Consider the following 17,704-nt stretch of genomic DNA (forward strand, 5'->3'; position numbering starts at 1 on the left):
ACCGCTAGTAGTATAATAAGCGGGTTCTGCGGCACCTCCGCCGCCGCACGCCTCCTCCTCCGCCGCCTCCTCCGCCGCCGCCGCCCGCGGGAAATTTGAATTTTGGCGGGAAATTTGAATTTTGGCGGGAGATTTGAATTTGTAAACAAAGCCACGTGCTTTTTGACAGCTGTCATCGACAACAACGCATCGCTAACCTCACTGCTGCCATCTTGACGGGCCTAAACCTCACTAGTACCAACTTAACCTAACTAGCGTGAGGTAAACAAAGCCACGTGTTTTTTGACAGCCACGTGCTTTTTGACAGACAACAACGCATCGCTAACCTCAGTACTACCATCTTGACGGGCCTAAACCTCAGTAGTGCCAACTTAACCTCACTAGCGCGAGGTAAACAAAGCCACGTGTTTTTTGACAGCCACGTGCTTTTTGACAGATTTGTAAACAAAGCCACGTGCTTTTTGACAGCTCTCATCAACAACAACGCATCGCAAACCTCAGTACTACCATCTTGACGGGCCTAAACCTTAGTGGTACCAACTTAACCTAACTAGCATGAGGTAAACAAAGCCACGTGCTTTTTGACAGCTGTCATCGACAACAACGCATCGCTAACCCCAGTACTGCCATCTTGACGGGCCTAAACCTCAGTAGTACCAACTTAACCTAACTAGCGCGAGATAAACAAAGCCACGTGCTTTTTGACAGCCACGTGCTTTTTTGACAGCTGTCATCCGCCATCTTTAAACTACAGAGCACCGTGCTGCCCTCTTTCGTCACCTGTCATCGGCAGTGCTGCCATCTTGACGGGCCTAAACCTTAGTGCTACCAACTTAACCTCACTAGCTCGAGATAAACAAATCCACGTGCTTTTTGACAGCTACGTGCTTTTTTGATAGCTGTCATCCACCATCTTTAATCTATAGAGCACAGTGCTGCCCTCTTTAGCTACTTACCTTTGAAATGTGGTGGCGGATAATTTGAAAAATGCTTTTCGACAAGCAGCCATCTTTAATCCAGAGAGAACAGTGCTACCCTCTATGTGGTGGCGGCAAATTGAAAAATTCCACGTGCTCTTGTTTGAAAACACACTCACGTGCTTTTTTGACAGCTGTCATCTGCCATCTTTAATCTATAGAGCACAGTGCTGCCCTCTTTAGTTTGAAATGTGGTGGTGGTAAATTCCACGTGCTCTTGTTTGGAAACAAAGCCCCGTGCAGCTGTCATCCGCCATCTTTAATCAACAGAGCACTGTGCTACTATCATGCGGGCAATTTCATCACCTGTCATCCGCCATCTTGAATCCACAGAACACCGTGCTGCCCTCTTTATGGCTACTACCTTAAGCACGTAGTAGCGGACAATTTGAAAAGTTCTGTTAGCTATCATCCGCCATCTTTAATCAAGAGAGCACCGTGCTGCCATCTTTAGCTAGATACCTTTGAAATGTGGTGGCGGCAAATTGAAAAATTCCACGTGCTCTTGTTTGGAAACAAACTCACGTGCTTTTTCGACAGCTACCATCCGCCATCTTTAATCAACAGAGCATAGTGCTGCCCTCTTTAGTTTGAAATGTGATGGCGGCAAATTCCACGTGCTCTTGTTTGGTAAACATAGCCATGTGCTTTTTTGACAGCTGTCATCCGCCATCTTTAATACAGAGAGCACCGTGCTGCCCTCTTTATCGTAGTAGATGTAAATTCGTCACCTGTCATCCGCGGTGCTGCCATCTTTAGCTAGATACCTTTGAAAAGTGGTGGCGGATAATTTAAAAAGAAAAATTCTACAGCAGCCCTCTCTCGACGCTAATTGCATAAGATGGTGGCTATACATGACTCCTTAAGGGTGCTTACGCAAGATGGCTGCTATACACAGGTTCTTATGAGACGCCCTTGGGATGCTTGCGCAAGATGGCAGTTATACATGGCTCCTTATGAGATACCCTAGGGATGCTTGCGCAAGATAGCGGCTGATCTTATGGGATGGCTTAAGGGTCCTTGCACAAGATGGCTTGAGACGCCCTAAGGATGCTTGCGCAAGATGGCGGACACAAGATGGCAGCTATACATAACTCCTTATGAGACGCTTTAAGGGTGCTTGCGCAAGATAGTTGCTACTCTTAGCTTAGAGGCTAACGTGTCGTGATAGTTCGATTCATTAAATTTAGGGCTTAAATGCAAAATGTTAAATATATCGAAAACGGTGCACCGTAGAGCAAAACGGACAAAATTTTTCTGCCTAATACCTAGGTTCGCAGTATGAGGAACAAGAAAATCATAGTCTAATGATGGGATCAACGGTTCGGTTCCTACTTAGGCCCTTTGGCATTCACTCTGTTTTAGCTTGTATTGAAGCGAGTCTTCGTAACATGATCAGGTCTAGCTATGGTAGAGAGTATAACGTACCGTGCAGGTTCGATTCATTAAATTTGGAGGCTTAAATGCAAAATGTTAAATATCTCGAAAACGATGCATCGTAGAGCAAAACGGACAAAATTTTTCCGCCTAATACGTAGGTTCGTAGTATCAGGAACAAGAAAAAACATAGTCTAATGATGAGATCAACGGTTCGATTCCTACTTAAGCCCTTTGGCATTCGCAGCTATCTATTTCTACAAGATGGTGGCTGCTCTTATGAGAAACAAGATGCCTTGAGACGTCCTAGGGATGCTTACGCAAGATGGCAGACACAAAATGGTGACTATACATAGCTCCTTATGAGACGGCCTAGGGGTGCTCGCACAAGATGGCGGCTACTCTTATGAAGAAAGCTAGCTTAGAGGCTACTGCGCAAGATAACAGCTGCTGTTATGCATGTGGTGGAGGGCAATTTGAAATTCTATGTGCTTAATCAACAGAGCACCCTGCTGCCCTCTTTAGCTGAAATGTGGTGGTGGATAATTTGAAAAATTCTTTTGACAGCTATCATCTTTAAAAACAATGGCGACTATACATAGGCTGTTAAGGTCTTATCATTCTCCTCCTCCTCCTCCTCCTCCTCCTCCCCCTCCTCCTTCTCTACCTCCTCCTCCGCCTCTTATGTCAAGGCATAGCTTTATATCGAACAAGTTTAAACCTGCATCGCGAAGGCAAGCGTGTGCAGCGATAACATTATTGTGCATGTTTAGACTTTCGAAACATAAGAAGAGTGGAATCAAACGCTGTACTCGATACGACATGTGATCAGAACATTGATGCGTTCAGAAAAACAAAATAAGTGATCAAGACTAGAATCGAACAATGTACTCAATACATCATGTGTTTAGAATATGTCAGGGGATACGCTTGTTCTAAGAAGATCAGATTGAAACATAACAAGACTAGAATAGAACACTGTAATCGATGTTGTTAACTTCAACATGTGATCAGAACATTGATTGATGTGTTCAGAACACAAAATAAGTGATCATGACTAGAATCGAACACTGTACTCGATACAACATGTGATCAGAACATTGATCGATGTGTTCAGAACACGAAATAAGTGATCAAGACTAGAATCGAACACTGTACTCAATACAACATGTGTTTAGAACATGTTAGGGGGTACCCTTGTTCTAAGAAGATCAGAATGAAACATAACAAGACTAGAATCGAACACTGTAATCGATGTTGTTAACCTCAACATATGATCAGAACATTGTTTGATGTGTTCAGAGCAAAAGTACAATTTTGATGATTTGCTTAGTGTAAAATCAAAAACTATGGAAACACACTGTGCACATATCGCGTAGCTAAATCGCTCAGTAAGCAATATTGCAAAACTACAACTTCAATGATTTGCATAGTGTAAAAATCAAAAACACACTGTACCCATACTGCGCAGCTAACTCGCTCGGTAAACGATATAGCCAAAGTATAACTTCAAATTATTTACCTTCCATCATTCGTCTTGTGTGTAAAAATCAGTCGAACAAGTTATCGCATAAACATGGCTGAAAAAAAATCGTGATAGGGTATGGAACCCAGGGGTTACATCTTATCAGAAGGGCAAAAAGGATGAAAGGACTCTTCCTCCTCCTTACCGCACATTCCTTGAAGGGCTAATTGGCTGAAGGGCTAATGGGCTAAAGGGCTAAAGGGCTAATGGGCTAAAGGGCTAATGGGCTAAAGGGCTAAAGGAGCAACAACCTCGTCGATCGCTATCAGCAAGAACGCTTGTACTTTGTTAAGTGTAGAAAATTAATCTTTATTTGTAAATGGTTTCATGTTCAGAACAAGGAATGGAAAATCCCCGAGGTGCGATGAGTTACGTTTTTCGAACTAGTGTTTGGAACACTGAACTTTTCAAGATGATAGCAGAGAGTTTAGCAATGTTCTGTTGTTGGATTTTAAATTCCGCGCTACAACATGCATAAGGTGGTAGCCTTGAGGTTTACCGCCGTAAAGATGGCAAGAGTGAGGTTAACAATGTTCTGTTGTTGGATTTTAAATTCCGCGCTACAACATGCATAAGGTGGCAGCCTTGAGGTTTACCGCCGTAAAGATGGCAAGAGTGAGGTTAACAATGTTCTGCTGTTGGATTTTAAATTCCGCGCTATAACATGCATAAGGTGGCAGCCTTGAGGTTTACCGCCGTAAAGATGGCAGCAGTGAGGTTAGCGACGCTCTATTGTCCTTCAAAGTGAGGTTAGGGTTCGTCAAGAAGACAGCTGTCAAAAAAGCACGTGGCTATGTTTACCAAACAAGAGCACGTGGTCGTGACGTCACGGTCACGTAGTATGTTGCCTCAGCATGTAAAGGTCAATGTCTACACCTACGTAGTTAACACTCTGCTATGTTCACAAGATTTTTTACACATAACTATTCTTTATGCTTTAAGTTCATGCACATAGGCTATGCTAAGATAGCAGTACAAACACATGCGAACTTTGTACATTCTAATGGAATAAGTTTAGTACTGTGTGCATCATGGATACATGATGTGTGCACGCATTTAATCTTGACTACACGTAATGCTGCTGCTTTGTTTACAAGATTTTTATACATTGCTATTCGTTATGCTTTAAGTTCGTGCACGCACAAACGATACTCGTACGCTCTAGCAGGAGAAGTTTAGTACGATATTCGATACATACATTATCGATAGGTGATGTGTACACGCTTTAGAACATAGCTCATCTTTATGCTTTAAGTTCGTGCACATGGGTTAGGGATACACAAAAGCGATTGCTACATGCTCTAGCGGAAGAAGTCTAGTACGATAGTCGATGCATGTAAAATCGATAGGTTATGCTAAGATAGCAGCACACTTACATGATTTTAGCACAATCTAGTGGGAAAAGTTTAGTATGATAGTCGTTTCGTGCAAAATCATTAGGTAATGTGTAAACGCTTCGAAACAAGGCTATTCTTTGTACTTTAAGTTCATGCGTACAGGTTATGCTAAGATAGCAGCACAACCTAGCGCAAGAAGTTTTGTACGAGAGTCGATACATGCAAAGTCGATAGGTAATGTGCACACGCTTTGAAACATGGCTATTCTTTGTACCTTAAAGTCATACGTATAGGTTATGCTAAGATAGCAGCACAATCTGGCGGAAGAAGTTCAGGGTGATCTGTACACGCTTTGAAACAAGGCTATTCTTTGTACTTTAAGTTCATGCGTCTTAGTTATGCTTGCGATAGTCGATGCATGTAAAATCGATAGGTTATGCTAAGATAGCAGCACACTTACACGATTTTAGCACAATCTAGTGGAAGAAGTTTAGTACGAGAGTCGATGCTTGCAAAATCATTAGGTAATGTGTACACGCTTTGAAACAAGGCTATTCTTTGTACTTTAAGTTCATGCGTCTTAGTTATGCTAAGATAGCAGCACAATCTACCTGAAGAAGTTTTGCACGAGAGTCGATACATGCAAAATCGATAGTTGATGCGTACACGCTTTAAAACATGACTATTCATTGTACTTTAAGTTCATGGGTATAGGTTATGCTAAGATAGCAGCACAATCTAGCGGAAGAAATTTAGTACGAGATTCGATGAATGCAAAATCAATAAGTAATGTGTACACGCTTTGAAACATGGCTATTCTTCGTACTTTAAGTTCATGTGTATAAGTTATGCTAAGATAGCAGCACAACCTAGCGGAAGAAGTTTAGTACGATATTTGTTGCATGCAAAGTCGATAGGTAATGTGTACACGCTTGGAAACATGGCTATTCTTTGTACCTTAAGGTCATGCGTATAGGTTACGCTAAGATAGCAGCACAATCTAGCGGAAGAAGTTTAGTACGAGAGTCGATGCTTGCAAAATCGATAGGTAATGTGTACACGTTTTGAGACATAGCTCTTCTTTGTTCTTTAAGTTCATGCGTCTTAGTTATGCTGAGATAGCAGCACAATCTACCTGCAGAACTTTAGTACGAGAGTCGATACATGCAAATTCGATAGATGATGAGTACACGCTTTGAAACATGACTATTCATTATACTTTAAGTTCATGGGTATAGGTTATGCTAAGATAGCAGCACAATCTAGCGGAAGAAATTTAGTACGATATTTGATGCATGCAAAATCAATAAGTAATGTGTACACGCTTTGAAACATGGCTATTCTTTGTACTTTAAGTTCATGTGTATAAGTTATGCTAAGATAGCAGCACAACCTAGCGGAAGAAGTTTAGTACGATATTTGTTGCATGCAAAGTCGATAGGTAATGTGTACACGCTTTGAAACATGGCTATTCTTTGTACCTTAAGGTCACGCGTATAGGTTATGCTAAGATAGCAGCACAATCTAGCGGAAGAAGTTTAGTACGAGAGTCGATGTGTGCAAAATCGATAGGTGATGTGTACACGCTTTGAAACATGGCTATTCATTGTACTTTAATTTTATGGGTATAGGTTATGCTAAGATAGCAGCACGATCTAGCGGATGAAGTTTAGTTCGATGGTCGATGCATGTAAAATCGATAGGTCATGTGTACACGCTTTGAAACATAGCAATTCATACTGCTGCTCTGTTCCCAAGACTTTTAAGCATAGCTAACCCTAATACTGCTCTTAACGACGTCGAGCTAAGGATTGATTACGTGACCGTGACGTCACGACAACGTGCTCTTGTTTGGTAAACATAGCCACGTGCTTTTTTGACAGCTGTCTTCTTGACGAACCCTAACCTCACTTTGAAGGACAATAGAGCGTCGCTAACCTCACTGCTGCCATCTTTACGGCGGTAAACCTCAAGGCTGCCACCTTATGCATGTTATAGCGCGGAATTTAAAATCCAACAGCAGAACATTGTTAACCTCACTCTTGCCATCTTTACGGCGGTAAACCTCAAGGCTGCCACCTTATGCATGTTGTAGCGCGGAATTTAAAATCCAACAACAGAACATTGTTAACCTCACTCTTGCCATCTTTACGGCGGTAAACCTCAAGGCTACCACCTTATGCATGTTGTAGCGCGGAATTTAAAATCCAACAACAGAACATTGCTAAACTCTCTGCTATCATCTTGAAAAGTTCAGTGTTCCAAACACTAGTTCGAAAAACGTAACTCATCGCACCTCGGGGATTTTCCATTCCTTGTTCTGAACATGAAACCATTTACAAATAAAGATTAATTTTCTACACTTAACAAAGTACAAGCGTTCTTGCTGATAGCGATCGACGAGGTTGTTGCTCCTTTAGCCCTTTAGCCCATTAGCCCTTTAGCCCATTAGCCCTTTAGCCCTTTAGCCCATTAGCCCTTCAGCCAATTAGCCCTTCAAGGAATGTGCGGTAAGGAGGAGGAAGAGTCCTTTCATCCTTTTTGCCCTTCTGATAAGATGTAACCCCTGGGTTCCATACCCTATCACGATTTTTTTTCAGCCATGTTTATGCGATAACTTGTTCGACTGATTTTTACACACAAGACGAATGATGGAAGGTAAATAATTTGAAGTTATACTTTGGCTATATCGTTTACCGAGCGAGTTAGCTGCGCAGTATGGGTACAGTGTGTTTTTGATTTTTACACTATGCAAATCATTGAAGTTGTAGTTTTGCAATATTGCTTACTGAGCGATTTAGCTACGCGATATGTGCACAGTGTGTTTCCATAGTTTTTGATTTTACACTAAGCAAATCATCAAAATTGTACTTTTGCTCTGAACACATCAAACAATGTTCTGATCATATGTTGAGGTTAACAACATCGATTACAGTGTTCGATTCTAGTCTTGTTATGTTTCATTCTGATCTTCTTAGAACAAGGGTACCCCCTAACATGTTCTAAACACATGTTGTATTGAGTACAGTGTTCGATTCTAGTCTTGATCACTTATTTCGTGTTCTGAACACATCGATCAATGTTCTGATCACATGTTGTATCGAGTACAGTGTTCGATTCTAGTCATGATCACTTATTTTGTGTTCTGAACACATCAATCAATGTTCTGATCACATGTTGAAGTTAACAACATCGATTACAGTGTTCTATTCTAGTCTTGTTATGTTTCAATCTGATCTTCTTAGAACAAGCGTATCCCCTGACATATTCTAAACACATGATGTATTGAGTACATTGTTCGATTCTAGTCTTGATCACTTATTTTGTTTTTCTGAACGCATCAATCAATGTTCTGATCACATGTCGTATCGAGTACAGCGTTTGATTCTACTCTTCTTATGTTTCGAAAGTCTAAACATGCACAATAATGTTATCGCTGCACACGCTTGCCTTCGCGATGCAGGTTTAAACTTGTTCGATATAAAGCTATGCCTTGACATAAGAGGCGGAGGAGGAGGTAGAGAAGGAGGAGGGGGAGGAGGAGGAGGAGGAGGAGGAGGAGAATGATAAGACCTTAACAGCCTATGTATAGTCGCCATTGTTTTTAAAGATGATAGCTGTCAAAAGAATTTTTCAAATTATCCACCACCACATTTCAGCTAAAGAGGGCAGCAGGGTGCTCTGTTGATTAAGCACATAGAATTTCAAATTGCCCTCCACCACATGCATAACAGCAGCTGTTATCTTGCGCAGTAGCCTCTAAGCTAGCTTTCTTCATAAGAGTAGCCGCCATCTTGTGCGAGCACCCCTAGGCCGTCTCATAAGGAGCTATGTATAGTCACCATTTTGTGTCTGCCATCTTGCGTAAGCATCCCTAGGACGTCTCAAGGCATCTTGTTTCTCATAAGAGCAGCCACCATCTTGTAGAAATAGATAGCTGCGAATGCCAAAGGGCTTAAGTAGGAATCGAACCGTTGATCTCATCATTAGACTATGTTTTTTCTTGTTCCTGATACTACGAACCTACGTATTAGGCGGAAAAATTTTGTCCGTTTTGCTCTACGATGCATCGTTTTCGAGATATTTAACATTTTGCATTTAAGCCTCCAAATTTAATGAATCGAACCTGCACGGTACGTTATACTCTCTACCATAGCTAGACCTGATCATGTTACGAAGACTCGCTTCAATACAAGCTAAAACAGAGTGAATGCCAAAGGGCCTAAGTAGGAACCGAACCGTTGATCCCATCATTAGACTATGATTTTCTTGTTCCTCATACTGCGAACCTAGGTATTAGGCAGAAAAAGTTTGTCCGTTTTGCTCTACGGTGCACCGTTTTCGATATATTTAACATTTTGCATTTAAGCCCTAAATTTAATGAATCGAACTATCACGACACGTTAGCCTCTAAGCTAAGAGTAGCAACTATCTTGCGCAAGCACCCTTAAAGCGTCTCATAAGGAGTTATGTATAGCTGCCATCTTGTGTCCGCCATCTTGCGCAAGCATCCTTAGGGCGTCTCAAGCCATCTTGTGCAAGGACCCTTAAGCCATCCCATAAGATCAGCCGCTATCTTGCGCAAGCATCCCTAGGGTATCTCATAAGGAGCCATGTATAACTGCCATCTTGCGCAAGCATCCCAAGGGCGTCTCATAAGAACCTGTGTATAGCAGCCATCTTGCGTAAGCACCCTTAAGGAGTCATGTATAGCCACCATCTTATGCAATTAGCGTCGAGAGAGGGCTGCTGTAGAATTTTTCTTTTTAAATTATCCGCCACCACTTTTCAAAGGTATCTAGCTAAAGATGGCAGCACCGCGGATGACAGGTGACGAATTTACATCTACTACGATAAAGAGGGCAGCACGGTGCTCTCTGTATTAAAGATGGCGGATGACAGCTGTCAAAAAAGCACATGGCTATGTTTACCAAACAAGAGCACGTGGAATTTGCCGCCATCACATTTCAAACTAAAGAGGGTAGCACTATGCTCTGTTGATTAAAGATGGCGGATGGTAGCTGTCGAAAAAGCACGTGAGTTTGTTTCCAAACAAGAGCACGTGGAATTTTTCAATTTGCCGCCACCACATTTCAAAGGTATCTAGCTAAAGATGGCAGCACGGTGCTCTCTTGATTAAAGATGGCGGATGATAGCTAACAGAACTTTTCAAATTGTCCGCTACTACGTGCTTAAGGTAGTAGCCATAAAGAGGGCAGCACGGTGTTCTGTGGATTCAAGATGGCGGATGACAGGTGATGAAATTGCCCGCATGATAGTAGCACAGTGCTCTGTTGATTAAAGATGGCGGATGACAGCTGCACGGGGCTTTGTTTCCAAACAAGAGCACGTGGAATTTACCACCACCACATTTCAAACTAAAGAGGGCAGCACTGTGCTCTATAGATTAAAGATGGCAGATGACAGCTGTCAAAAAAGCACGTGAGTGTGTTTTCAAACAAGAGCACGTGGAATTTTTCAATTTGCCGCCACCACATAGAGGGTAGCACTGTTCTCTCTGGATTAAAGATGGCTGCTTGTCGAAAAGCATTTTTCAAATTATCCGCCACCACATTTCAAAGGTAAGTAGCTAAAGAGGGCAGCACTGTGCTCTATAGATTAAAGATGGTGGATGACAGCTATCAAAAAAGCACGTAGCTGTCAAAAAGCACGTGGATTTGTTTATCTCGAGCTAGTGAGGTTAAGTTGGTAGCACTAAGGTTTAGGCCCGTCAAGATGGCAGCACTGCCGATGACAGGTGACGAAAGAGGGCAGCACGGTGCTCTGTAGTTTAAAGATGGCGGATGACAGCTGTCAAAAAAGCACGTGGCTGTCAAAAAGCACGTGGCTTTGTTTATCTCGCGCTAGTTAGGTTAAGTTGGTACTACTGAGGTTTAGGCCCGTCAAGATGGCAGTACTGGGGTTAGCGATGCGTTGTTGTCGATGACAGCTGTCAAAAAGCACGTGGCTTTGTTTACAAATCTGTCGAAAAGCACGTGGCTGTCAAAAAAACACGTGGCTTTGTTTACCTCATGCTAGTTAGGTTAAGTTGGTACCACTAAGGTTTAGGCCCGTCAAGATGGTAGTACTGAGGTTTGCGATGCGTTGTTGTTGATGAGAGCTGTCAAAAAGCACGTGGCTTTGTTTACAAATCTGTCAAAAAGCACGTGGCTGTCAAAAAACACGTGGCTTTGTTTACCTCGCGCTAGTGAGGTTAAGTTGGCACTACTGAGGTTTAGGCCCGTCAAGATGGTAGTACTGAGGTTAGCGATGCGTTGTTGTCTGTCAAAAAGCACGTGGCTGTCAAAAAACACGTGGCTTTGTTTACCTCACGCTAGTTAGGTTAAGTTGGTACTAGTGAGGTTTAGGCCCGTCAAGATGGCAGCAGTGAGGTTAGCGATGCGTTGTTGTCGATGACAGCTGTCAAAAAGCACGTGGCTTTGTTTACAAATTCAAATCTCCCGCCAAAATTCAAATTTCCCGCGGGCGGCGGCGGCGGCGGCTGAGGAGGCGGCGGAGGAGGAGGCGTGCGGCGGCGGAGGTGCCGCAGAACCCGCTTATTATACTACTACCGCTGCTCAGCCCGAAGGATTGCAGATTACGAGGAGTCGTGTGGTCAGCACGACGAAGTCTCTCGGCCGTTAGTCTTGGCTTTCTAGACCGTGTCATAGTCATAAGAGTATTTAAAAAAAGGTCAATCAGCATGTAGCGGTTGCATGTGACAACATCCTACTCCTGATATTGCCTGCCTGATAATATCTTACTCCTGCTACGGCCTGACTGATAGCCAGATTTGTGAGCAATAAAATTGACTGGTACGAGATTAAACGACGGGTGCAATGTTACAGTCGTTTATCACCAAGTGCTGATTAATTCTTGACGCAAGTTAACGGCGCGTGTAGCTAATCCTCATGACACCATTCGATGCCCAGGCAAGTAAGGCAGGTTGTATGAATCACAGATGCATTTGTTGATTTCCTTTGCACGACTTGTACTTGTGAGGCTTCCACATAATAAGCATACCCGGTGAAAATCTGGCAACCATCAATCCTGTCTCATTGTGTTTGGATATGCATACCACCGATCTTACTGGATTAGCCCCAAGTAAACAATACTGTATTAACCTGCTACTTACTTCCTTCAGACTTCATTAAGTTTTGGTTTCAATGCTAGTCTATTTTCAAATTTCATTAAAATATGATTCCTTTACAGAAGAACTGCTTTATTCTGAGCGAGAATAAGGAATATCATCAGTTAATCTGTATATCTGAAAATATAAGGCATACGATTTGAAACCGGAACATTATTGAACTGAGAAGACATGCTTCGATCAAGCGCGGTATGTGCTGTAAACTGTGAGATATATGATGTCATGCTAAGAGAGTCCATAGCACTTCGAATTTTCAATCAAATTCAGTGATGAAATGATAAGGACAGATGTCGAGAACGGAGTTCTGTTTCCGTGAGGCACCTTGCAACGGTGTGGAGAGGTACTAAATGATGCAGAAGAGCTACAGCAGTTCTCTGAACATGAACAGAGTAGAGATTCAAGCTATTTGAACATGTCTTGTGGTTCAACTAACTTCAGTATCAGACCAGAAACTTCACGACGTTCGTATGCATATACGCTCATGTGCCTAATAGTATGTACAGTATATGTTACGGATAAAGTACAAAATTCGATAGTATTTAATGTCAAACAGTACACCCCGCCACACACACACACACACACACACACACACACACACACACACACAAAGTAAAGGCGGTTAATCTCAGTAGAGAAATTGTCCTGTTATTGTCTGACTATAAAAAGCCGCGCTTCCGCTCCATTCCTTTCTTCTGTTAGAAGTGCAATATAAAATAGGAATTTCTTCATTCACAGAAATTGAAGTCTGTTCTTCCTCACGTGTGGATTTCTCTGGTCGCTGGAATAGAGTTCTTGGAGGTGAGAGACTTCGCTTATGCCAAAAGAAGTAACAGGAAGTGTGGTGCGCTATTATGAATGCAATTAGTATCCAGTAGTATCTAGGCTTGTTTGATGAACGTTGAAATGAAAAGTTAGAGACACAATGTAGTAGCACACCAAAGCTCATCGACAGCTGGGGTGTTGTGGTTTCTCATAAGCAAAAACATTCCAAATTTTAACAGAACCTTGTCCTAATACATTTATGTAACAGTGAAAAAGAACACCCCTAAACCCTTGTTTCAACAGATGTATAATGTATTCATACACACTATAGGAAGTACACCGTGCATGACAATTCACACGAGGCCATAATCGTGAATATATTCTCAGATTCTGCTGAACATCACGAAAAGCTACGTCAATACTTCATACTGTATATATTTACAGCAGCATGTCAGGCAGCATCTCTCTCATGGAAACTATCGAAAAGGCGACGAATATCATCCTGCAGAATGGAATTTGACGCTTATTCTACATGGTAGCGTAGCTGGGTAGGTAATGTTGCAAGTTTCAAAGATTGGACCAATCGATGTCCAATTCAGCCGATTTGGCAAACACCTTTCGTTTGTTTTCACCTGGATTGACGGAGTGCTACGTACGCAGGCACTATCCTGTTAGAATACCACATCTACCTGTCGGTGGACGATTGAATGCAGAGCATATTGGTCAATGAACTGATGTTGTGACTGAATGACTGACTATGACTCCCCATACCATCGACTCCACTTGAGGAAGACTCCATGGTGGTGAGGTGTGTTTGAATTCAGCAAAAAAGAACACGTGATCGTAGCCAAGCTTCAAACAAACGGTTTCAATTGCCGGTAACCATCATGGGATACTACCTTTAATCTATCCTGAAGTAAGTGAATGGTTTCCTATGGTCACTCGAAAGACGTGACTGTATTGACATGCATCTGTATCGTTGCTGTTCTGAGCCAGGTCGATATGGACTTGAGCATGTTTGTTGATCAATGGCGCCATGCATTGCTGAAACTTCTCTTCCGATGCGGTCTGCAGTTGTCCAGTGGTACTATATTGCCCCACTCAAACCCTTTTAACAGAAATGTGCGATCATGTGCCCACAACATTCAACACGGCTTCAGAACATAACTATTGACCGGCCACTGGTGTTCGATATATAATACTCGATTCCTGACTTTTCTACAGTGTTGCACGCATGAACATCTCACGCACTTCCACCTAGAAATGCCACTTGAAAAGATTTTTTCTCATACCATCCCTTCTCGGAGGTTATTTTTTGCAATTTTCATTACTGTAATTTTAGCTGTCAATATATTTGATTCCTTGGTAGGATATTTCATCAGGATGGTAAAACTATCACTGCTTCATATTCGTTTAATCTTTTACGTCGAAAATATCGTATCTAATGGTATTTAATGTTCAAAATGAACAGTTCAGAGTTCCATACCGGTGCTGATGTCTGAAAGCCAATTTCAGAGGAAGAGACACAAAATAATTAATTAAAATCGAACAATAATATTATTAACTACAACAGTTTTAAGCAGTTAATTACAAACTCTGTTACCAATATTATTTTCAATCAGTCACAGTCAGCCACCACTGATCTGTATTTAAGGCTGTCGTCTACGAGGTAGATTTCCTATGAATTGTTTGCATTGCCCTTTTCTAAATAATTTCAAAGAAGTTGAAAATATATCGAACATGGCACGATGTAAATTATTCCAATTCCTAACTCCTCTTCCTAGAAACGAATATTTGCCTCAATTTGCCCTTTTGAATTCCAAGTTTACCTTCATAATATCGTTCCTACTTTAGAAAAATCTATTCAAATGTCTTCTTCCGTTAATATCATTCTACAGCATCTCTCCACTGATACCTCGGAACATACTGCTTAGTCGATTAGCTCGTCTCCTTACTCCCAAGTCCACCCAGCCCGATATTTTCATCATTTGCGTAACACTACTCTTTTGTCGAAAATCACCTAGACCAAATCGTGCTTATGTCTTTCGAATCGTCTCCAGTTCTCGAATCACGTAACCTTGGTGAAGGCCTCATACACTGGAACTATACTCAAAATGGGATATTACCAATTAATAATACACCCTCTCCTTTTCATCCTCACTACCACTCCTAATTAACCTCAAAATCATATGAAGATATACAACTTTATGGGGAACTATAGCATTTTGTTGATCCTTAAACTAAATGAAATCTGTATGCGTCATCAATTTCCATTTTCAGTGCTGAAACCGACAACAAAATCTCCCTGGATTTATATCGGCTGAATGATCTCCATAGGAATCTAGAGGACGTCACAGAAGAACTTCAGGATTTCTCCACAGTGGATGAAACAGAAAATACGAAAGGAATGGTTTTATATTTCAGAATTAAAGATCTTTATGTATACTGTTAGTGTTCAGAAAATAAAAATTAAAGTCAAACGTTACACTCTATCCTAGTGCTTCCTGTACTCTCCCAACTGACACCTGCATAATACCCACCTTTTGTAAGCTCTGTACATCCTCCCCAGACCGTTATTGCAAGGATACGCTTCGGCTGGTCTGACAGCTCTGCACTCCGACCGATCAACCGAGCAGAGGAGGGGTGGCAACCGCTCGGCCGTGGCTCTTCGCCTCTGCATTCGGGAGACGGAGAGGAGCTGGTTCCCATCCTCGGCTGTCCTGAGAATGGTTTCCGTGGTTTTCCATTCTCCTGCACTAATGCGAATGCCGGGACAGTTCATAGTATAGGCCACGGCCGACAACCCTCTCACCTTCTCCGCACATCTCCTTCACCGTAACAAATCTCCTGGCCTGAGAGACGGCGATACTGTCTAGGAGGCCCGCCTCCCCACTTGAGGTAAGGTAAGGGTTATTCTGCCTGAAGGCAGGTCCGAACCTCCGCAGAGGTGTTCCTGAACCGGAGTTTACGTGGCCAGTTCCTTTCCGTTCCTCCATTCCCTTATCCCAACCAACAGCGCGTGGCAACCCATCCAACTCCTGACCACGCCCAATGTTGCTTAACTTCGGAGATCTCACGGGATCCGGTGTTTCAACACGGCTACGGCCGTTGGCCCCACTTGAGGGGAGGAATGAAAATATTTTAGGAGGACGTTATTACAAATATATACAAATATATGTTTCCTCGAAGCACTTATATTGTAGAATAATATAGCATAAATGAGAGGAATCCCAGATTAACAACAGTAAAGTAATGTTAACAAAACTTAGGGTATGTGGCTAAATAAAGAATGTAAGTTGAAATACGTTAGCAAAGTGTCAGTATCAAGCTGCTGCTTCAAATCTAAAGTGATGATCGGAAGAGAAGTTTAAATAAACATGTAACTAAATTAATGAATTTTTTCTCTCAAATTAATTTACCTGAAATTTACTGATGAATCACGCAGGATCCACCAAGGTGATCTTGTGACTGCTCCAAGACAGGGTCGGGGTAGTTGTTGCCAGTACGAAAATACTATCACTCCCAAGTATAAATACTGTATAATTATTAGTTTTGCTACATTATCAGGTCAGATATTTCTTTTTCCTTCGTGCACGTTGTCTGTGTACCCTTGAAAAATCTCTCACGCAGCTCACTGCGCTATCCTGCTTTATGACATCTCTGATGATAACAGTTAATCACACATTGATCTCTTCAATAATGAGATAAATATTTTCTGAAGTCTAATTATGACTCGGAAAATATTCGGTTTATAAATACTGCACCTAGTATAATAGCATACAATTATCGCATGTGGATCAAGAATCTCAATCGATCAAATTCCTGGCGGGAAAAAATAGTGGAATCAATGGTCCTTTGCACAGTAGACTGAGAGACTCGGTAAATGAACTCCTTCCCTTTAATACTGTCCAACATTATAAAGCGTGAGAGGTTAGGTCGTCGATAACGCACAGTTCCCAATGTCGGAACAAGTATAAAGACGTGAAAAGTGTATAATGTAAGTTGCGTGGTTTGCATGGAAAGAGGAGAAACAGTAGGTAGTAGTGGCAATGCAGCTTGAAGTGATTCACCACTATACGTAAACCACAAGCAGGTAAACCAGTCGGACGATGTGGCACAGTTAGAACAAAATATTCAAAGAAAAAGAGGGAGAGATATGACAAATAGGTTTTTGTGAAAACACAGGACATTGGATTGAGATCTGGAGATCTTTCTGGCCAACTGAAGGGTCCATGTCGCCCTATAAGAAAATGCCATTTACAAATGCGATGGGTGATCCATCCTACAACATCAGTATATATCAAGACCGTAGGAAGGAGGCTTAGTATGCTAGACATGGTCAAAGCTTACCTTAAACATGTTTTCGCGCTAAACCATACAACGGTTTCATACGTTCGAGCAAATATTCATTTATAGGAAGGGGAGTTAGGGATTGGAATAACTTACCAAGGGAGATGTTTAATAAATTTCCAATTTCTTTGAAATCATTTAGGAAAAGGCTAGGAAAACAACACATAAGGGAATCTGACACTTGGGCGACTGCCCTAAATGCAGATCAGGATTGATTGATTGATTG

The 17,704-nt window shown here is 41.9% G+C and overlaps 1 protein-coding gene across 1 annotated transcript in view; it reads left to right on the forward strand.

The window, feature by feature from the left end:
- The window catches only part of LOC136875593 (uncharacterized), a 35,254-nt gene extending 19,641 nt beyond the window's left edge, over positions 1–15,613 (forward strand). The window contains exon 5 of the mRNA XM_067149135.2: positions 15,409–15,613. Coding sequence (XP_067005236.2) covers positions 15,409–15,452 — 44 coding nt within the window. The 3' untranslated portion in view covers positions 15,453–15,613. The remainder of the gene's footprint in view (positions 1–15,408) is intronic.
- Positions 15,614–17,704: the final 2,091 nt, after the last annotated feature.

This window comes from Anabrus simplex, chromosome 6, assembly GCF_040414725.1.
Source record: "Anabrus simplex isolate iqAnaSimp1 chromosome 6, ASM4041472v1, whole genome shotgun sequence".
Taxonomy (NCBI): domain Eukaryota; kingdom Metazoa; phylum Arthropoda; class Insecta; order Orthoptera; family Tettigoniidae; genus Anabrus; species Anabrus simplex.